Below are 23,028 nucleotides of genomic sequence, written 5' to 3'. Positions count from 1 at the left end.
CAGTTAGAGTAATAGCGCCACCTGCTGGCAACAGGAAGTGTCATGTTTAACACCATTTTGGACTCCTAATAACATATAAAAAATTGCCAGCAAGTGCTGAACATGTTAACAACACACGGGAACCATGCTAAAACATGCTAACAAACATTAGCTAAGTGCTAAAGCATGCTATTCCTGCAATTAAATAGGAATTTGCTGTCAGGCATTGAATGTTCAATTTGCCCCAATTTCACACGTTTGATAAGAGTTCTGCCCTGAACACATCTACATGACACTTTTCAGTTATAGTAATAGCGCCACCTACTGGCAACAGGAAGTGACATGGTTAACACTGTGATGCAGTACTAGCAACATATTAAATATGCCATTGAGTAATAAACATGTTAGAAACCTGTTAAAACATGCTAGCAATTCTTAGCTAAGTGCTAAAGCATGCTAATGCAATGAAACGGGAAGTTATTGTTACTGAAGAAGACAATGTCCAATCTGCCCCAAACTTCACATGTTTGATAAGAGTCCTGCCCTGAACACATCTACATGACAATTTTAAGTTAAAGTAATAGCGCCACCTACTGTCGACAGGAAGTGACACGTTTTAAACTGTGATGCATTGCTAGCGACATATTTAATATGCCATTGAGTTCTAAACATGCTAGAAACATGCTAAAACATGCTAGCAACACTTATCTGAGTGATAACGCATGCTATTATACCCATGATAAAGGACATTTTTGTAACTGACTTTGACATACTACTCCTATTTTTACCTACTTAAATGCACATTGCCCACCGTGCTCTGTCTTCCTAAAGCCACCGGGTGGCGGTGGCACGGGTGCGAGGGCCCTTTCATCGCTGCTTGCAGCTTTAATTATATATAATAATTATAATATATACATATATATATACTATTATAAATATAATAATTATAACTATTTTAAACATGTCTTATTTTTAGTTTTATATATATATTATTTAGTTTTATATATTTTTCTTATATATTTATATTTATATATTTAAATGTGTGTGTTTTTTTTGTTTATTAGCACTTTGCATTTAATTTTTTTATTCTAATTTTTTGTAAACTTTTGCACCAAATGTTTCTTTCAATTTTAATAAATGGCTTTGATTATAAAATTTGTCTCCTTCTATGTTGTAAGCACACAGAACATCTTGAATGATTATGAAATATGACCCAGTAATATAGCATATTTAGATAGATAAGATAATATAATATGTATTCATTAAAATAATATGCACATATTAAATTAAATAATATGTGCAGCCTATCTGTCCAGGTGGACAATAATGGCCCGTTTCCACTGAGCGGTACGGTACGGTACAGTTCGGTACGGTACGCAATTATTTGCGATTCCACTGTCAAAAGCTGTGAATGGTACCAAAAAGCCGAACCGTACCGTACCACTTTTTAGGTACCCTTCCATTGGGGTACCTAGCACAGTGGAACGGTACTAAAAGGTGGAGCTAGATCACTGCAGGACGTTGATTGGTTGACAGAGAATCGTCACTTGCGCGTGCTACAAGAGGAATGACAACATAAGAAGCGCCATTTTTTTTATATAGTTTGATATAATACTACTGTTACTGTATCACGAAATGTAATTTTAAGAGTTTTTCAGGCGAGAATGTAGTTGTTTAAAGCTCAAATCTGTGGTTTATTTATAAAGATGATTATTTTTTTTCCCGGTTGTGAGATCCATGCGTTCAGCGGGCGCTCGGCGCTCATGTTTCCCGGCTGGATGAGCCTTTCCTCGGCTAGTTCGTCGCTGACTCCGACGGTAGTGGTTAAACGTAAGATATAATTCGTTTTGTGTAGACCTAACGGGCGATCTTTGGTCTCGTGAATATATAATGAGTTCCCTGTCAATCGTTTTGGCTGAGGGCTAAGTTTAGTTTCATATTAACGTTATTTGTGTTTACTTGTAAAGACTAGAGCACTGCATTTGGATATTTGACTGAATTGTTTGCTTTATTTCTTATTGTATAGCTTCTTGTACTTTACTTAAACTTTTATATAGGCTATTATTGATAAAACTGAAATTTTACAAAAAGAAATATGGTTTATTGTCATTTTTTATTACAAGATTATCACTGATGTTTATTGCAACATTTGTACAAATGCATATATTGCCTGGAATATGTTTATTTTATTAATTTTTTTAAACGAAAAGAGGTAACGTTAGGGTTGTGTTTTAAATTTCGTTTTGTTACAAATAGAATAACGTATAACGTGCAGTGAATAATCAATATGCGTTGCGCATGAACCACATTTGTGTCCCTATATGTTTAATTTATTTAAATGAAAACGAAAAGAGGCAGAGTGGTGTTTTATAACATATTTCGTTTTATTGTTGCTTAAAATGTACATACCGAGTGACAGAGATAACCGGAGTAGAAGCGCGAGCTGAGTGACGCTTTTTAGAACGCGCTGTACCATTTGCATGTAGGAGTCGCACATGGCAAGTACAAACTTTGCGTACTTGATATTGAGAAAAACCTAATGTCGGCGCTTGTCTTCTTGTGACAAACATCATACATGTCGAGGAGCAAGAACTAGATCTGCTGTATGTCATCCATTGTAGTTTACTATGTTCTTCTTCGCGCGAAAATGACGTAGATCGAAACACCACGCCTATCAAGTAAGGGTACTGTTGGCAGTGGAAACGCTTGCCAGATCATAGCTAACAGACCCGAACCGTACCGTACTGTCCCGTACCGTACCGTACTGCTCAGTGGAAACGAGGCATAAGTCTGTCGAATAAGTTACAGGCTCTGAACTTTCCAGTCTAAATATCTAAAGTCTTAAATCAAAATGCATTTACTAGATGACTAAAATGACATAAGATATTATGTCTTGTTTTCTGGGGAAATAAATCAAGACATAATATCTTATGGCATTTTACTCATTTAATAAATGTTTTTTGATTTAAGACTTTTTAAATATTTGGACTGGAAACAAGACACACATACTAAATAAAAAAAAAAGTTTCTTTTTTTTGCAATGTACAGTTGTGTCAGATAAGCTTAACTGTCCTTACCACATAAGTTACCTGGGATTTCTGTCAAAGACCTGTATAAGTGACTGATGCATTGAACCAAGAATAATAAAAGGGGGGGAAAAATGACAAGATACATTTTTCACACAGCAAACAATTTTTATTAGAATGAAAAATCACACACAATATATATATATTTTTTAATCAAAATAACAGGTTAATAAAACATATAATATAAAGTATATAAAAAAGAAAGAACATAAAAAAATATTTTAGGAAACATTGCAATTAAATGAAACTGGTCAATCGGGGAGCTGGGAGCTGGGGGCTGGGGAAGGGGGAGGAAAAGGCCTTCACTTTTTCTTCCTGCGCTTTTGTATGGCCCTCTTCACCTTTGCGTTCACCGACTTCTGGAGGGCTATTTTTACAACCTGTTTAACCTTAAGTGATGAAATTTTGCGCTTTCTCAGTTTCATCTTAATTGATGATAAAGGGGTAATTAAAACATAAGGGTTTTTCACGGGGACTGTTGAATCTCTCTTTCCTTCTCCGCTGCTCCCTGGCGCATCAGCTTCTGACCCCCTTGTTTCCTTCCAAAGAAAATACACAGTGAAGGATTGATCATTATTGTGCCAATAAATACATCGTAATCAGTACATTCACAGGATATCTATTTACCTGGCTGGTCTCGGGACTTGTCTCTGGAGTGGTGTCGTCAGATGTTTCTTGACAGACATCTTCCGATGCTCTCGCCCTCTTCCTGGGTTTGTCCATCTCACGGCGATGGCGTACTCGCTTGAGGCCCACTCCAGTATTGTCTTCCCCTTGAAGCGAAGCCTCAAAAAGCTGCCGGTGTTCCAGGGCCTGCTTAGCAGACAAGTTTGTGACGTAAAATTTGTCTGCCGTCTGAGTGTCGTGACACATGAATTTTGAAATTTTGTTTCTGTCCGTTTCAGAATGAGTGAATTTGGCCTAGAAATGGAGAGAAAGAAGTAGAAAACAAAAGCAGTTTTAGGAGACAACACCTAACTGAATGTCTCTGAAATAGGAACCCCCAAAATGAGAGAAAACACTTACATGGCTGGCGATCGATGTTCTTATGTCTGTGAAGTTAGGATTTCCTTCTAGGCACATTGACTTACAAGCGCTGCGGAAATTTGTGACCAGCTTTTTGCAGACATTGGTAGTGGACGTGAAAAAGAAGAATTTTGCTGCACTGCCACCAGGAAGTTTGTGTCTAATTTTAAGGAAGCGTTGCATCCAGTCGTATTCCTCCCTGGTGACAGCAATCTGAGCCGGGCCAAACGTCTGGTTTGTCTTATGTTGCAGGATCTGTTGACACACACAAAAAAAAATATATAAAAAAAAACACAACCCCCAACAGGGCAAATCAGAACAGAGATCAAACAATTTGAGGTCACCTGATGCCTAAAAAAGAAAGTAATACACTCACGTTGATGAGGAATACATTTTCCGTAGAGCATTCCTGGGCCTCCTCAACCTCCCTGATGGTCATGTTTTGGTAGACCCCCCCTCGGTGACCATACAGGGTTGCCAGGTAGGCAGACATATGGCCATAAAACTCCCACTGATGGGCTGTGCTGGCAACATCACTTTCCAGGAGGGCTATAAACAACACAGACCACAATCTCAGTTTTCATGTTGCACATTTCTTATGCATTTTACAATATGTCAGTACAATGAGTTAAATGGGTGAAAAAAACGTACTCAATATTTCGGGGATGGCCTGCTTGGCCTGACACTTCAACATGGTTGCTTTGCTAAGCACCTTCTGTTCTTTAACGGTCTTTACCGCAGTCCGGTGCATGGCAACCTTTCTCTTAAGCGACTTTTTGATGCTCAGCATCTCCCGGCGAAGTCCAACCAGCACCGTCTTTGACAGCCGACAGGAAGGTGGAGGAGTTTCACAAATGTAGTTCATGAACTGAGACATGTTCAGAACATAATATTCAATTGTGGTCTCCGTCTTATGGGCCTTGCGCAGGGAGCCGACCCACCTGCACACACACAAACAAACAAACAACACACGCCCTCTATAAACACTCATTTTTATTATTATATATTTTTTTTAAACATCATTACAAGAGGCACATAATAAGAAAATGACTTGCGCATGAATCCTGCTGGTCTCATTCAGAAAGACCAGTGTGCTCAGTCCTGTCTTACCCTCACTCATGTGTGTCAAAAAATGATTAATTCTAAACATTTTGGCATTGACATTGTCAATATGTTTAGCTGTTGGGTCTGGCCCTAATTGGTTGAGCTGAAACTCATCCATGATGTTATCTGTGCAGAAAGAAAAATGAGGAGATTGTCAGTCAAGCTATGTCAATTTGAGTATAACTTCAAGTAAGCCACTATGCAATTATACAATTAGTTCTCTATAGTATATTTTCAAGTAAGTGATTGGTATTAGATAGTGACTTACTTTAAATTATAGATTCTGATATCTAGTATATTTTCAAGTAAGACACAGAGCAGTGATTGGTATTAGATGGTGACTTACTTTAAATTATACATTCTGATATCTAGTATATTTTCAAGTAAGACACAGAGCAGTGATTGGTATTAGATGGTGACTTACTTTAAATTATAGATTCTGATATCTAGTATATTTTCAAGTAAGACAGAGCAGTGATTGGTATTAGATGGTGACTTACTTTAAATTATACATTCTGATATCTAGTATATTTTCAAGTAAGACAGAGCAGTGATTGGTATTAGATGGTGACTTACTTTAAATTATACATTCTGATATCTAGTATATTTTCAAGTAAGACACAGAGCAGTGATTGGTATTAGATGGTGAATTACTTTAAATTATACATTCTGATATCTAGTATATTTTCAAGTAAGACACAGAGCAGTGATTGGTATTAGATGGTGACTTACTTTAAATCATACATTCTGATATCTAGTATATTTTCAAGTAAGACAGAGCAGTGATTGGTATTAGATGGTGACTTACTTTAAATTATAGATTCTGATATCTAGTATATTTTCAAGTAAGACACAGAGCAGTGATTGGTATTAGATGGTGAATTACTTTAAATTATACATTCTAACGCAGGGGTTGTACTGTACTGCAAAAAAAGCTTTTCTTAGGGACTGTTCGTTATTTATTTAAGGGGCCACCGGAGGAGTTTTGAGATCAATAGTCAAAAAAGACTTGACCCTCCCTTCGCCAGCAATACATTTTTCTATGACCCTCCAAAATGATTGTGAAAAAAGGCATGACCCTCCCCGATCATTTATTGATTATTACTTCTGTGCTGGTTTGCGCTTGGCAAAGATGTTCAGATATCTCTATGCCTCTACACCAAACGTTCATTAAAAGACTCCTGCACACCCGCCTTTTTCAAACTGGCGCAGCGCTGACTCGCGATAGAAACTGCATGATTTGATTTGTTAAACATGAGGATTATCCGTCTGGCATGGCCGCTCACTCTAACGTTAACCTAGATATTTGTTCGCTGTTCTTAGGCGCATAACCAAGTGTGTGTGCGGAGTGTGTAGCGCGCACTGCATGACATGGAGGCGCCGATGCGATCAACAGTGGAAACAACTTAAAATACTCTATTTATGGCCATACAGAAAAGAATAATGCATCAATCGCAATATTTTTATTTTGTGTAAACTCACAATAACAAGAAAACGTTTTGCTTTCGTAAAATAAAATAAAACAATCAGGGTCTTTCATGGTCTCCGTGAACTGTAGCGCGTCAAAAAAAAAAAAAAAAAGCAGAAACATATCGTAGGCTATATAGCATACTAGCCTCAAATATATGAAAAAATATCTATATAAAGCTTGATATGTCCACTTTTAAAAACGAAAAAAAATCAAATCGAAAGCAAATATCATCTGATGTAATCCGTATGAAAGATGCATTTCTCTTAAAGGCGCACTTTACAGCGGAGATGTATGGAGACATGTTTGCAGCGGACACTGATTTAGAAAAAAAGAGTTTATTAATAAACAATTAAAATGCATCGTTATTTTTAAATACATATTTATTATCATTAGCCTGTTTTTGCGTCAAGATTATACATGCGCTTGAGCGCAGAATGCTATATCCCATGCAGTATTTAAGCAGAAATTAACGTGCGACTAGTCAAATATTTAGTATATGGCAACAATACATTTACTATATTTGACATTATTTAATTAGTAAGTATCCAAAAGTATTTTGGAAACTATGATAGGCCTAAATTTTTTCATGATTTTTTGATGAATAAAAAATTCAAAAGAAAAGCATTTATTTAAAAACGAAATATTTTGTAACATTACACATGTTTTAATGTGACCTTTGATAACTTTAATGCATCCTTACTGAAAAAAAATTCTGACTAGCCAAGTAAACCAACATATTTTTGAACGGCAGTGTACATTCAGTAGGTTATTTATTGCAATATAAACACTGTCAGATCAACAAGGTATCTCTTCATTTACCAGTCGAAGACGGAGCAACTTTCTGCTCTTATGTTTACTCCGTGCACTGTCAAGGTCTTCATCGTATTTATCGGTCTTTGCAGCAATTATTTTACCGCAAATACTGCATCGCACGCTGCTGGCATCGAGTCTGGAGAAATGTACCCACACTTTTGATCGACTTTTCCACATCTTTAAGGTAGCCTATTATGTGTGTGTCCTCGCGTCTCATATTAATATGTACGCGGAGAGTTTGTGTGTGTGTGCTCGCGTCTCATATGAATATGTGCGCGGAGAGTTTGTGTGTGTAGGCTCGCGTCTCATATGAATATGTACGCGGAGAGTTTGTGTGTGTGTGCTCGCGTCTCATATGAATATGTGCGCGGAGAGTTTGTGTGTGTGTCCTCGCGTCTCATACAAGTATGCGCGTCGAGTTTGTGCGTGCGCGCGCGTCTCATATGAGTATGTGCGCGGTATCGAAATCTGGAACCGAACAACATGCCATTTTTCGATACTCGATAGTATCGAGGCAATTCGGTCGATACCTAAAAACTATCGAGACTCGGTACCCAGCCCTAGAAAAGACCAGGTATAAATGCCCTCCGAAACGCATTCGAGACGGATTTGAATCCGATCGCTCAAACCACTTCAGGGGAGGTCTGGGCCACATTCCAGACAAAACTGAACAAGTGTAAATGCATCTGGTTGTTGAAACCACATATGTAAATTGTACTCCTCCCAAAAAATGCAATAAAATAAAAATAAACGTGAGAGCGTGTTATAGGCTTTATGTCATGTTATAGCCAGACATGACGACGCTACTGCAACACGCATCACTGCAGATGAGCCAACGTGCAAACTATTTGAAGAATTGAAGATAGGATTTAAATCCGTTTTGCAAAAACGCATTTATGCGACCACACCAGGTGTAAATGGAATCGTTTTGATAAATCAGATAGCTATCCGATCTGAGAAAACGCATAAGTGGCCAGGTGTAAACAGTCCTAATGTAGCACGCGTTATTTGTGTTTGTTTTCAGACATGATAGCCTAACAGTTGTTTTATACTTGTCCTTATGCGATATCACAATTTTTGATCGTGGATAATTTAATATCTCCACGATCTGCTTTTGAAGAAATGTGGTAGTATCGCTATCACACACACTACAGCGCACATTCTATCAGCTGCAGTTCTGGCGCCTCAGTCCCAAACTCGACGTTGGCTACATCGACGTAGGACACACTCACAGGACACTGCTTGTGATTCGCAATCACAAAAGTTTATTATTTGCTCGTGGTAAACATTTCATTGGCGTTCTATTCTGACATGATGCACTTTTATGAGCGCGCACGCACTGTCAAACAGCGCCAAACTGGACTTGATCTTTCGCGTCTGATTTTTGTTGGGTCAGACCCATCTGCTAGCTATGGGGGGACCGAGACTGAGAGAGCTACATGGAAAAATATGCACAAAACAAGCCACTTTGAAAGTTTGTTGTTTTCATGAATACAAAAGTTGGGTGACCCTCCCCCTAGACTAAAAAAAGTTGGATGACCCTCCCCTCAACAAAGAATAAAAAGGCATGACCCTCCCCTATTTTCCTCCGGTGGCCCATTCCATAAATACCGAACGGTCCCTTATAAGTTTTTGCTTAAAAAAATCAAATTAATCTGCTAATGGAACAAGAAAAATAATTTTAATTCAAACAAAAACAAGATTTTTATTATTATTTCCAATTCGCTTTATTTTTAATTTATTTCCCATCTTCATTTAATATTTGGACTGGAAACAAGACACAAATACTAAGTAAGAAAAGCTTTTTCTGCAGTGTGGCAATGACATTTCAGAAAACACCAAGTTAAAACAATGCAAGTGTACTCACTCAGTGTCAACCCATGACCTGTGGGGCTATCAGGCTCCTGAAAGCTGGGTGGCTGCTGGCTGGTGGAGGGCTCCAAATCACTGGATGGCCCGGGCACGGTGGAAGCACCAGTGTGGGCAGAAGGGTCACCTCCAGACCTGAGAGAGGAGATGAGTGTCCTGGTCGCCTTGCTCAGCCTGCCCGCACCCCTGGATGCTGACATCTTCTGCAACCGACGGTACCGCCGGGTAACCTCACGCAGGGCACTGGTCAGCGTGTCAATGTTCTCATTTAAGTTGCTGTTCTCAAGCCGCAACTTTTCCACCCTCTCTTTGCAGCCAGGGTTGCTGCACTCTTCCTCATCCTCGTTCAAGGGCACATCAGCATCTTTAATTTCAGGAAGCAAGTCCAGGGTGCTTACCAGCGGAACCCCTGGGTTAGTGTCCCTAAGTGCTGCAATCTCTGACAAAATCTTCTTCCTCTTACAAATCTGGAGTGCGTTGGCCTTTTGAGCACTGGACAGCTCCACGTGGGACTTAAGGTGCCGGTCAAGCCTGGTTGTTGACTTCCCACATCCAGCAACAGGGCAAACGCAGCTCTTAATATCCACACGTCCAGAATTCAAAGATAGCAGAATCCTCCGCTCTTCTTTATTCTCGACCTTATGAAAACCAACAAGATGCTGGCCCATCCGAGAATACATCCTGAAACAAAGCGGGCATAATGAAGCAGGCATTTTCTTTTGAGATCGAGAGAAAAAATCTTGCAGAGAAGAATAGCAAGGATGTCTGCTTCCAACAATGCTCAACTCAGTACTGAGAGAATGATGGAGTGCCTCTATGTTAACTTGAGTATAACTACAAGTAAGCCACTATGTAATGCATAAACAGAGGAGTGGTCTGTGCATGCATTAGACAGTGACTTACTTTAAATTATACATTCTGATATCTAGTATATTTTCAAGTAAGACACAGAGCAGTGATTGGTATTAGATGGTGACTTACTTTAAATTATACATTCTGATATCTAGTATATTTTCAAGTAAGACACAGAGCAGTGATTGGGATTAGATGGTGACTTACTTTAAATTATACATTCTGATATCTAGTATATTTTCAAGTAAGACACAGAGCAGTGATTGGGATTAGATGGTGACTTACTTTAAATTATACATTCTGATATCTATTTTCAAGTAAGACACAGAGCAGTGATTGGTATTAGATGGTGACTTACTTTAAATTATACATTCTGATATCTAGTATATTTTCAAGTAAGAAAGAGCAGTGATTGGTATTAGATGGTGACTTACTTTAAATTATACATTCTGATATCTAGTATATTTTCAAGTAAGACACAGAGCAGTGATTGGTATTAGATGGTGACTTACTTTAAATTATACATTCTGATATCTATTTTCAAGTAAGACACAGAGCAGTGATTGGTATTAGATGCTGACTTACTTTAAATTATACATTCTGATATCTATAGTATATTTTCAAGTAAGACACTGAGCAGTGAAATATGACCTTTTGATGTACTGGCATCCCACCTGTAACTTAATAAGCTACTCACTGGACTTCACCACATGTGATGAAATCCCCAATTCTTTACAGGGATTCACCCGCTGAAAATTTCTATGTCAAAAACAGCATCCAACCTGTAACTTATTTGACGGTGCCCCTGTGAGCAGTTGGTGGACAGTATGATTTTATGCAAATTATGCATAATTAATGTCTGTAATGTACATCAGTGTGTGTGGCTGTGTCCCCTGAGTGGTGTACAGTAGGTTTTACCTCATAAAATCACTGTAATTATGAAATATGACCTTTTGATGTACTGGCATCCCACCTGTAACTTAATAAGCTACTCACTGGACTTCACCACATGTGATGAAATCCCCAATTCTTTACAGGGATTCACCCGCTGAAAATTTCTAAGTCAAAAACAGCATCCAACCTGTAACCTATTTGACAGGTCCCCTATAGGCTGTCTGTGGACGGTTGAATTTTATGCAAATTATGCATAATTAATGTCTGTAATGTACATCAGTGTGTGTAGCTGTGTCCCCTAAGTGGTGTACAGTAGGTTTTGCCTCATAAAATAACTGTAATTATGAAATATGACCCATTAATGTACTGTCCGGGGGAAGCCTATAGGGGCTCTGTCAAATAAGTTACAGGAGGGCTCCAAACTTTGAACGGCTATAACTCGGGGGCCCGGCCGCCTAGCAACACCAAACTCGGGTCAAAGTAAGGTCCCGAGGGGCCCTCTCCAACGGGCCATGGCCCGTGCTTCAAGCGCCCCCTAAGGCCAAGATACGGGGGCCAACAGGAAAGGGTGCAATTCAGAAGGAAGGGCCTTAGAGGCTCGGGACTCTGGGGTCTGAGAGGGCCCCTAGGGGACCCTCACCACCCCGAAGGACGACCCGCTGGGACTCGTACTTTCCGAGATATCGACCGTTTTGTCCAAAAGTCCCCTATGTATAACCGGGTGTATGTTGGGAGTTAAGCCGAGTTGGAGCTCCAAACTCCGGGCAGGAGGAAGGCCCTTAGGGCCCCTTCAGACCCCACCGTCTCCAGCTCCTGGGCCTTTCCATTTCCGAGATACGGCCACTTCCTGTCCAGCTTTGACCGGGTGTATCTCAAAAACCAAGCCGACTTGGAGGTCCATACTCCGGGGTTAGGTAGGCACCAATGGGTCCCCCATGACCCCAGAGTATGGAGCCCAAAGTCGGCTTGGTTCCTGAGTAATGCCCGGTCAAAGATGGGACTTTGACCGGGTGTATCTCGAAAACCAAGCCGACTTGGAGGTCCAACCTCCGGGGTTAAGTAGGCACCCATGGGCCCCCCATGACCCCAGAGTATGGAGCCCAACGTCGGCTTGGTTTCGGAGATACACCCGGTCAAAAACAGCATCCCACCTGTAACTTATTTGACAGGACCCCTATAGGCTTCCCCCTGGACGGTTGAATTTTATGCAAATTATGCATAATTAATGTCTGTAATGTACATCAGTGTGTGTGGCTGTGTCCCCTGAGTGGTGTACAGTAGGTTTTACCTCATAAAATCACTGTAATTATGAAATATGACCTTTTGATGTACTGGCATCCCACCTGTAACTTAATAAGCTACTCACTGGACTTCACCACATGTGATGAAATCCCCAATTCTTTACAGGGATTCACCCGCTGAAAATTTCTAAGTCAAAAACAGCATCCAACCTGTAACTTATTTGACGGTGCCCCTGTGAGCAGTTGGTGGACAGTATGATTTTATGCAAATTTTGCATAATTAATGGCTGTAATGTACATCAGTGTGTGTAGCTGTGTCCCCTGTGAGGTGTACAGTAGGTTTCACTTCATAAATTACAATTTTCAGAAAATCAGACCAAAGGTTCCGAGGATTCACCCGCTGAAAATTTCTAAGTCAAAAACAGCATCCAACCTGCAACCTATTTGACAGGTCCCCTATAGGCTGTCTGTGGACGGTTGAATTTTATGCAAATTATGCATAATTAATATCTGTAATGTACATCAATGTCTGTGGCTGTGTCCCCTGAGTGGTGTACAGTAGGTTTTACCTCATAAAATAACTGTAATTATGAAATATGACCCTTTGATGTACTGGCATCCCACCTGTAACTTAATAAGCTACTCACTGGACTTCACCACATGTGATGAAATCCCCAATTCTTTACAGGGATTCACCCGCTGAAAATGTCTAAGTCAAAAACAGCATCCAACCTGTAACCTATTTGACAGGTCCCCTATAGGCTGTCTGTGGACGGTTGAATTTTATGCAAATTATGCATAATTAATGGCTGTAATGTACATCAGTGTGTGTAGCTGTGTCCCCTGAGTGGTGTACAGTAGGTTTTGCCTCATAAAATAACTGTAATTATGAAATATGACCCATTAATGTACTGTCCGGGGGAAGCCTATAGGGGCTCTGTCAAATAAGTTACAGGAGGGCTCCAAACTTTGAACGGCTATAACTCGGGGGCCCGGCCACCTAGCAACACCAAACTCGGGTCAAAGTAAGGTCCCGAGGGGCCCTCTCCAACGGGCCATGGCCCGTGCTTCAAGCGCCCCCTAAGGCCGAGATACGGGGGCCAACAGGAAAGGGTGCAATTCAGAAGGAAGGGCCCCAGAAGCTCGGGACTCTGGGGTCTGAGAGGGCCCCTGGGGGACCCTCACCACCCCGAAAGGACGACCCGCTGGGACTCGTACTTTCCGAGATATCGACCGTTTTGTCTAAAAGTCCCCTATGTATAACCGGGTGTATCTTGGGAGTTAAGCCGAGTTGGAGCTCCAAACTCCGGGCAGGAGGAGGGCCCTTAGGGCCCCTTCAGACCCCACCGTCTCCAGCTCCTGGGCCTTTCCGTTTCCGAGATACGGCCACTTCCTGTCCAGCTTTGACCGGGTGTATCTCGGAAACCAAGCCGACTTGGAGGTCCATACTCCGGGGTTAGGTAGGCACCCATGGGCCCCCCATGACCCCAGAGTATGGAGCCCAAAGTCGGCTTGGTTTCGGAGATACACCCGGTCAAAAACAGCATCCCACCTGTAACTTATTTGACAGGACCCCTATAGGCTTCCCCCTGGACGGTTGAATTTTATGCAAATTATGCATAATTAATGTCTGTAATGTACATCAGTGTGTGTGGCTGTGTCCCCTGAGTGGTGTACAGTAGGTTTTACCTCATAAAATCACTGTAATTATGAAATATGACCTTTTGATGTACTAGCATCCCACCTGTAACTTAATAAGCTACTCACTGGACTTCACCACATGTGATGAAATCCCCAATTCTTTACAGGGATTCACCCGCTGAAAATTTCTAAGTCAAAAACAGCATCCAACCTGTAACTTTTTTGACGGTGCCCCTGTGAGCAGTTGGTGGACAGTATGATTTTATGCAAATTTTGCATAATTAATGGCTGTAATGTACATCAGTGTGTGTAGCTGTGTCCCCTGTGAGGTGTACAGTAGGTTTCACTTCATAAATTACAATTTTCAGAAAATCAGACCCAAGGTTTCCGAGGATTCACCCGCTGAAAATTTCTAAGTCAAAAACAGCATCCAACCTGCAACCTATTTGACAGGTCCCCTATAGGCTGTCTGTGGACGGTTGAATTTTATGCAAATTATGCATAATTAATGGCTGTAATGTACATCAGTGTGTGTAGCTGTGTCCCCTGAGTGGTGTACAGTAGGTTTTGCCTCATAAAATAACTGTAATTATGAAATATGACCCATTAATGTACTGTCCGGGGGAAGCCTATAGGGGCTCTGTCAAATAAGTTACAGGAGGGCTCCAAACTTTGAACGGCTATAACTCGGGGGCCCGGCCACCTAGCAACACCAAACTCGGGTCAAAGTAAGGTCCCGAGGGGCCCTCTCCAACGGGCCATGGCCCGTGCTTCAAGCGCCCCCTAAGGCCGAGATACGGGGGCCAACAGGAAAGGGTGCAATTCAGAAGGAAGGGCCCCAGAAGCTCGGGACTCTGGGGTCTGAGAGGGCCCCTGGGGGACCCTCACCACCCCGAAAGGACGACCCGCTGGGACTCGTACTTTCCGAGATATCGACCGTTTTGTCTAAAAGTCCCCTATGTATAACCGGGTGTATCTTGGGAGTTAAGCCGAGTTGGAGCTCCAAACTCCGGGCAGGAGGAGGGCCCTTAGGGCCCCTTCAGACCCCACCGTCTCCAGCTCCTGGGCCTTTCCGTTTCCGAGATACGGCCACTTCCTGTCCAGCTTTGACCGGGTGTATCTCGGAAACCAAGCCGACTTGGAGGTCCATACTCCGGGGTTAGGTAGGCACCCATGGGCCCCCCATGACCCCAGAGTATGGAGCCCAAAGTCGGCTTGGTTTCGGAGATACACCCGGTCAAAAACAGCATCCCACCTGTAACTTATTTGACAGGACCCCTATAGGCTTCCCCCTGGACGGTTGAATTTTATGCAAATTATGCATAATTAATGTCTGTAATGTACATCAGTGTGTGTGGCTGTGTCCCCTGAGTGGTGTACAGTAGGTTTTACCTCATAAAATCACTGTAATTATGAAATATGACCTTTTGATGTACTGGCATCCCACCTGTAACTTAATAAGCTACTCACTGGACTTCACCACATGTGATGAAATCCCCAATTCTTTACAGGGATTCACCCGCTGAAAATTTCTAAGTCAAAAACAGCATCCAACCTGTAACTTATTTGACGGTGCCCCTGTGAGCAGTTGGTGGACAGTATGATTTTATGCAAATTTTGCATAATTAATGGCTGTAATGTACATCAGTGTGTGTAGCTGTGTCCCCTGTGAGGTGTACAGTAGGTTTCACTTCATAAATTACAATTTTCAGAAAATCAGACCCAAGGTTTCCGAGGATTCACCCGCTGAAAATTTCTAAGTCAAAAACAGCATCCAACCTGCAACCTATTTGACAGGTCCCCTATAGGCTGTCTGTGGACGGTTGAATTTTATGCAAATTATGCATAATTAATGGCTGTAATGTACATCAGTGTGTGGGGCTGTGTCCCCTGAGTGGTGTACAGTAGGTTGTGCCTCATAAAATAACTGTAATTATGAAATATGACCCATTAATGTACTGTCCGGGGGAAGCCTATAGGGGCTCTGTCAAATAAGTTACAGGAGGGCTCTAAACTTTGAACGGCTATAACTCGGGGGCCTGGCCGCCTAGCAACACCAAACTCGGGTCAAAGTAAGGTCCCGAGGGGCCCTCTCCAACGGGCCATGGCCCGTGCTTCTAGCGCCCCCTAAGGCCGAGATACGGGGGCCAACAGGAAAGGGTGCAATTCAGAAGGAAGGGTCCCAGAGGCTCGGGACTCTGGGGTCTGAGAGGGCCCCTGGGGGACCCTCACCACCCCGAAGGACGACCCGCTGGGACTCTTCCTTTCCGAGATATCGACCGTTTTGTCCAAAAGTCCCCTATGTATAACCGGGTGTATCTTGGGAGTTAAGCCGAGTTGGAGCTCCAATCTCCGGGCAGGAGGAGGGCCCTTAGGGCCTCTTCAGACCCCACCGTCTCCAGCTCCTGGGCCCTTCCGTTAACGAGATACGGCCACTTCCTGTCCAGCTTTGACCGGGTGTATCTCGAAAACCAAGCCGACTTGGAGGTCCATACTCCGGGGTTAGGTATAGGCACCCATAGGTCCCCCATGACCCCAGAGTATGGAGCCCAAAGTCGGCTTGGTTCCTGAGTAATGCCCGGTCAAAAACAGCATCCCACCTGTAACCTATTTGACAGGGACAGTTACATTTTATGCAAAAAATCTCGAAGACCACCCTTCCAAAAAATTTGAAACTCTGGCCGATTGCAGGTCTCGAGAGGGCCTATCCAATGAGCCCACCCCCGTCCCCGTGGGCGGTCGGGCCAGGGAGTTACGCCCGGTCAAAGGGGCACCTTTTTCGGCTCATAACTCGAGAGCCCCTCGCTCTATATTCTCCAAACTCTAATCGATCGGTGTGCTGGACGAGCCCTTTCTATGGTGTTTATTAAGTCTCAAAACTCGCGCACAGGATACGAGGCCAAAAAACAGATTCCGCGCGCAGAATGCCATCCACGCGCGGGCGCGTTTCTGCACCGCGAGCGCGTTTCTGCACCGCGAGCGCGCAGAATGCCATCCACGCGCGGGCGCGTTTCTGCACCGCGAGCGCGCAGAATGCCATCCGCGCGTTTCTGCACCGCGAGCGCGCAGAATGCCAGCGCTTTTGAAAGTATCCGCGCGCGCGTTTCAAGTTGTCAAGTTGACTTTGGAGGCGGGGACAGTGGCTGACGACGTCTCCGCTCATTTGATTGGTCACTTTCAACACCGGAAATGACAAGAGCTGATTGCAGAGAGAAGAACAATTTTCATGCGCCATCATGACGGACTCGGAACAAGTAAGTCACAAATTTAACAACTTTCAGAGATCGCATTATAATATTATTTGATTATATTGATTTTGTTTCCTGTATGCACTGTAATATTGACAAGTTAGAAAAAACAATAGCAGAACTTTATGTTTTAAGTAAGGGTTAATGCCCGACGAGGTGTCCATTGTCAGGTTTTAATGGACGACGGCGAGGTGTGAACCGGCCGCACGCAGCGGAGGACGGTTGCCTCTGCCGAAGTCCATTAAAACCTGACAATGGTCACCTCGAAGGGCATTAACAGCATCCCACCTGTAACCTATTTGACAGGGACAGTTACATTTTATGCAAAAAATCTCGAAGACCACCCTTCCAAAAAATTTGAAACTCTGGCCGATTGCAGGTCTCGAGAGGGCCTATCCAATGAGCCCACCCCCGTCCCCGTGGGCGGTCGGGCCAGGGAGTTACGCCCGGTCAAAGGGGCACCTTTTTCGGCTCATAACTCGAGAGCCCCTCGCTCTATATTCTCCAAACTCTAATCGATCGGTGTGCTGGACGAGCCCTTTCTATGGTGTTTATTAAGTCTCAAAACTCGCGCACAGGATACGAGGCCAAAAAACAGATTCCGCGCGCAGAATGCCATCCACGCGCGGGCGCGTTTCTGCACCGCGAGCGCGTTTCTGCACCGCGAGCGCGCAGAATGCCATCCACGCGCGGGCGCGTTTCTGCACCGCGAGCGCGCAGAATGCCATCCGCGCGTTTCTGCACCGCGAGCGCGCAGAATGCCAGCGCTTTTGAAAGTATCCGCGCGCGCGTTTCAAGTTGTCAAGTTGACTTTGGAGGCGGGGACAGTGGCTGACGACGTCTCCGCTCATTTGATTGGTCACTTTCAACACCGGAAATGACAAGAGCTGATTGCAGAGAGAAGAACAATTTTCATGCGCCATCATGACGGACTCGGAACAAGTAAGTCACAAATTTAACAACTTTCAGAGATCGCATTATAATATTATTTGATTATATTGATTTTGTTTCCTGTATGCACTGTAATATTGACAAGTTAGAAAAAACAATAGCAGAACTTTATGTTTTAAGTAAGGGTTAATGCCCGACGAGGTGTCCATTGTCAGGTTTTAATGGACGACGGCGAGGTGTGAACCGGCCGCACGCAGCGGAGGACGGTTGCCTCTGCCGAAGTCCATTAAAACCTGACAATGGTCACCTCGAAGGGCATTAACCCGCTTATACCATGGTCACTTGCCAAATAACACATTTTTAAAACATTAGTTTATATTTTAATTAGTTTTACAATCAAAATCTAAAGTTACAAACAATAACTTGGTTTCCTTGGTTACGCCTGACAGTTTATTTAGGTGTCCTCTTATCACTTTTTAACGGACACCCTGCAGCCAATCGGAATCGAGTATTCACCCAGACCATATAAGTTTAATTAATGTTACTGCATTTTGTTAAAGGGGTCATGACATGAGAAACCAAATTTGCCTTGATCTTTTGGTATATAAGAGGTCTTTGTGTCATTAAAACGTCCTGCAAGTTTCATAGCTTAAGACGTCCTCCCCATTATAAACGAATCATTTATTTAATCAAGCTCTAAATACAGCTCGTTCTGGATCCATGGTAAGAAGTGACGTCACGGTACGAAGTGACGTACCAGCGTTTGCATATTACCGCCTCCGTCACAAGACAACTACGCTTAAAACGCAAGACAACTACGCTCATTTCGTATCATTGTCGCGCCCGCGCGCCTCACAAGTGTTCAGTCGACGGACAGCGAGTGGGTCTGTGTACAGGTAGATTACGACGCCGCAGATGTGCTGTTCCTGGCTGTGGACAAACAACATCTGTGAATACGCTGCCGAAAGATCCAGACGTCAGGGGAAAATGGATGCACTTTATTTTTTGCGGACGTCCCAGTCACGGCAGTGTTAGTTTAAGCGTTTGTTCTTTGAAGGATGACTGTTTTGAGAACAAATCCCAAAATGATGCTGGCTTTGCCAGAAAACTGCTGCTCAAAGATAAGTCCATGCCGACTATTCTGGGCTCAACAACGACGACGCAAACTGTAAGTAATGTATTTAAAACTTTAAAGTACTTTTTAAATACGCTGAATCCGCAAATGTTCTGGCTGGGGGCGTTAATAACTGATGCATAGGCACTGACGTTAGCCAATCATAACAGTGGGCGTTAACACTGAACTCTTAAAGGGGAAACACCCCCAAAACAGACTGTTTGATTCAGAGGATGAGAAACAGGGTGGGAAAAGGTCATAAATCAATACATTTTAAAAGTTTTTGGTAAAAAAAACTATAGTAATACTATAATTGCACCTAAGGGAACATAATAATAAAATAAAAAAACCCATGTCATGACCCCTTTAATCTTCCAGTTATTTACATTTAGCAGATTTAGCTAAGGAGTAATTAGCTTTATAAATGCAGTAATTTGTTAATTGGCTAAATTATTAGCGTACAAACCTGTGTATGCTAATTGGAAAAATGCATACATTATTTTCATGATTGACAACTTTTTAACGGTGGTTTGTGAGACCGTGAGACGTTATTAACTATACTTTGTTCTGTCTTGTAACAGCTAAGAAATCACATTCTTCAAAGGCTTTTGCATAAAATCGAACTGGGATTCAACACAACACCACTGAATTTGGATTACTTCGAATTTATTTGTCGTCAGGAGCTGTATCTATTGCAGGCCCTATCCAATCATGTAGAAGTACCTCCTGCTATCACCCAGGCTTTGCAAGAGCTCTTTGACCTTGTGAGGGCACAACTGGAACGTCCAGTCCCATGTTTCACGGTGGAAGTTGCTGGTGGTACCACAGGGCGACCCAAAATTTTGATTGGAGAACAGCGCTTGAAAGAAATGCTCCATACTCAACTTCCTGTGTCTTGCATAGCTAAACTGATGGGTGTTTCAAGAAGCACAATCTTCAGACGAATGGAAGAGTACGAGCTCTCTGTCAGGAACATGTATAGTTCCATCAGTGATGATGAACTTGACAGTTTGGTTAATTCAATCAAGAATAATTTACCAAATGCTGGCTACAGGATGGTCAGAGGGAGACTGGAGTCAATAGGCCATAGGGTTCAGTGGAGAAGAATGGCAGCCTCCATGCATAGGGTTGATTCTGTGGGTATCATCTCAAGGCTGTCAAGTCTTGGCTGTGTTGTACGTAGAGTTTACTCTGTACCAGGACCCTTGTCTCTGGTACATGTGGACACAAATCACAAGTTAATCAGGTTTGTATTAAAGTCAAGTTTATTTGAAGGTAATCCATCTAAATTACTGGATGGATGTCTCATTTTGGATTGGGTAATTTTCATAATACACGTTGACTTTGTTTTCATTTTATTTATGAATGATATTTTATACCCGATTGCTTTCTAGATACAACATTGTGATATTTGGAGGAGTGGATGGTTTCTCCAGAAAGGTAACTGGCTGCTGCTGGTTTTTAACATTTTAGTAATTCCACATGTTGAACACTGGCTACACACGCATATACCTTGTGCCTTTTGGTAAACATTCTTATGAATAAAGACTTTTACATAACTTTTAAATGACACGCATGTAATGTCCAGACCTTAAATTGATTGTTAGCCTATAGACATAAACATAGAGAAGTAGCTCCGGCAACAATCTTCTTCCGCAAGATGCATTGTATGCAGTTTTGTTTATTAACCGCTTGAGTGCCAAAGTTTACATGATGTACCTTCAAGTAAAAGGCACACGACAAACAAATTTCACAATAGAACTTGGTCAGTGTGCTATGCTTGTTGAGCATACTCGTGCTTCCTGAGAAGAAGCCCTATCAGTTTGAACTTTGATGCCTTTTAATTGTTTTAAATGTTTCTTTTGTAGATCATGTACTTGAATGCAGCCACAAATAACTGTGCATCAATGGCATTTCACTTCTTCCATGAGGCAACTCAGCTGCATGGTTTACCTTCAAGGTAGTGTATTTTTGGAAGCTAAAAAGCTAGTGTCATCTATGTAGGTAAATAGGCTGGGAAAATTCTAATTGTTCAATATGAGCTTCATTTTACATGGAAATTTTTAGATTTCATCATCCCATTGTACTCACTCATCGTCCTTGGTTGTGGGTTTATATTGTATTATATTTATATAAATTAATTAGTACCATAATTACTGTGATTTCAGGGTAAGAGCTGACCAGGGAGTGGAGAATGTGGACATTGCCCGGTTTATGTTCACTGTTCGTGGCACTGATCGGGGAAGCTTCATCTCAGGAAAAAGTGTGCACAACCAAAGGTACAATTCAGTTCTTACTTTGCATAGTTTTTTCCTGATATTCATACTCGTCCTAATTTTATTACAGAGTGCCTTTATGGTTAAGTTTGTGAGGTATGTTATTGAAATGACAAACAAAAAGAGTTGAAAGACTTTGTAAGCTGCACTCAATCGCACCAATGGGGGCAGTCGATCAGCGGGGAAGGTTTCTTGCGTGTTCTGTATTTTCTCATGGCAAAGTATTGTGGGTTAAATTGCAATACATTTCTTATATGTAATTACTCGTTATTTCATCTGAATCATAAATATCTATGCATCACTAAAAGTGAGCGAATGTTTGACCATTCCTTTTAAACTGTTAAATGAACAAGGTCAAAATCAGTTTGAATAATCACATATAACAATTTCATATTTCAGATATCATTAATCAATTCCATAATCAATTCAAATATCTAAAAAATGATTATATACTTTAAACTACTATTATAAACGACACATTTCCATAATCTCACAAAGCTCTTTACATGCAGTATATATGGTTTTAACATTTCCAAGATTGTGTGCTAGCCAGGTGTGACATTGCACAAAACAATTACACCATGTGATGCATCAACATAGTTTTTCTAATAGAAATGTAATGTCTGCTTGACTTTGGCACAATGTTGTGTTTTCTTACACTGTATTCAAGTCAAGATAATTTTGTTTCAAACCTCCGTAGGATAGAACGATTATGGCGAGATGTCTGGATCTCAGTATCATCGAAGTACTTCAATCTTCTGCACTCCCTTGAAGAAGATGACCTCTTGGACATTTCATGTACAGATGACATATTCTGTGTGCATTATGCAATTTTTCCAAGACTCAAAAGAGACTTGGAGATATTCACTGAAGCCTGGAACCACCATCCACTCCGTACAGAGGGAAACAGGAGTCCGACACAGATTTGGGAAATTGCACGGATGCTAAACACTACTGTACATTCTGAGAACTTTGCAGTAAGTTTTTCTTTTCTTTTTGCTCAACGGTATGGGTGTTTCTAGATCAATAAATAAAAAATGTAAAGTACTAAATGCACATTTTAAGAAGAAAAGATAAGACTTGGGACCAGATTTACGGGTGACATTGTTATATGTGCACTTGTTTCCCTGCCAGACCACTACATTTATGAGTAAATTAATCATGCAGCATGATTTACTAAGGTTTGTAAAAAGGTAATTACTTTGGAAAAGCTCTGATTTGTCTTGATGCATTCATAGGACCTTCAAGAGCCAGACATTGACTGGGACACCGCTGTTGACTTCGATGGCCCTGACTCAGAAACTGGTGTTATAGTGCCTGAATACGAGTGCCCTCTGACTGAAGAGGAGATGACAGAACTCCAAACTTTGGTTGATCCAGCTGATCCAAACATTACTGACGAACAACTATACATTCTCTGCTATCAACACCTAAAACGGCTGCGGACAGTTAACCTCTCCAGCTCTGATGTTCCAGTCATTGGACTAAGCATTGCAAACACGTTTCCTTAAAGGACAAGTTCA

At 41.9% G+C, this 23,028-nt stretch overlaps 1 protein-coding gene across 2 annotated transcripts; it reads left to right on the top strand.

The window, feature by feature from the left end:
- The first annotated feature begins 18,001 nt into the window (after window positions 1-18,001).
- Window positions 18,002-23,022, top strand: LOC306996659 (uncharacterized protein). 2 transcript variants are annotated; one of them, XM_079609398.1, is made up of 8 exons: window positions 18,002-18,166; window positions 19,811-20,181; window positions 20,284-20,475; window positions 20,624-20,669; window positions 21,098-21,189; window positions 21,398-21,508; window positions 22,206-22,482; window positions 22,744-23,022. In XM_079609398.1, the coding sequence occupies exons 1-8, from the start codon at window positions 18,149-18,151 to the stop codon at window positions 23,014-23,016; spliced, it is 1,380 nt and encodes a 459-aa protein (XP_079465524.1). In that variant the 5' UTR covers window positions 18,002-18,148; the 3' UTR covers window positions 23,017-23,022. The 2 variants fall into 2 exon arrangements, with proteins under 2 accessions (XP_079465524.1, XP_079465523.1); XM_079609397.1 differs by having other exon boundaries at window positions 19,811-20,475.
- Window positions 23,023-23,028: the final 6 nt, after the last annotated feature.

Source organism: Phoxinus phoxinus (assembly GCF_949152265.1).
Source record: "Phoxinus phoxinus genome assembly, chromosome: 4".
Taxonomy (NCBI): Eukaryota; Metazoa; Chordata; class Actinopteri; order Cypriniformes; family Leuciscidae; genus Phoxinus; species Phoxinus phoxinus.
The sequence above is the reverse complement of the archived record's forward strand: the minus strand, read 5'-3'. Positions and strand labels throughout refer to the sequence as shown.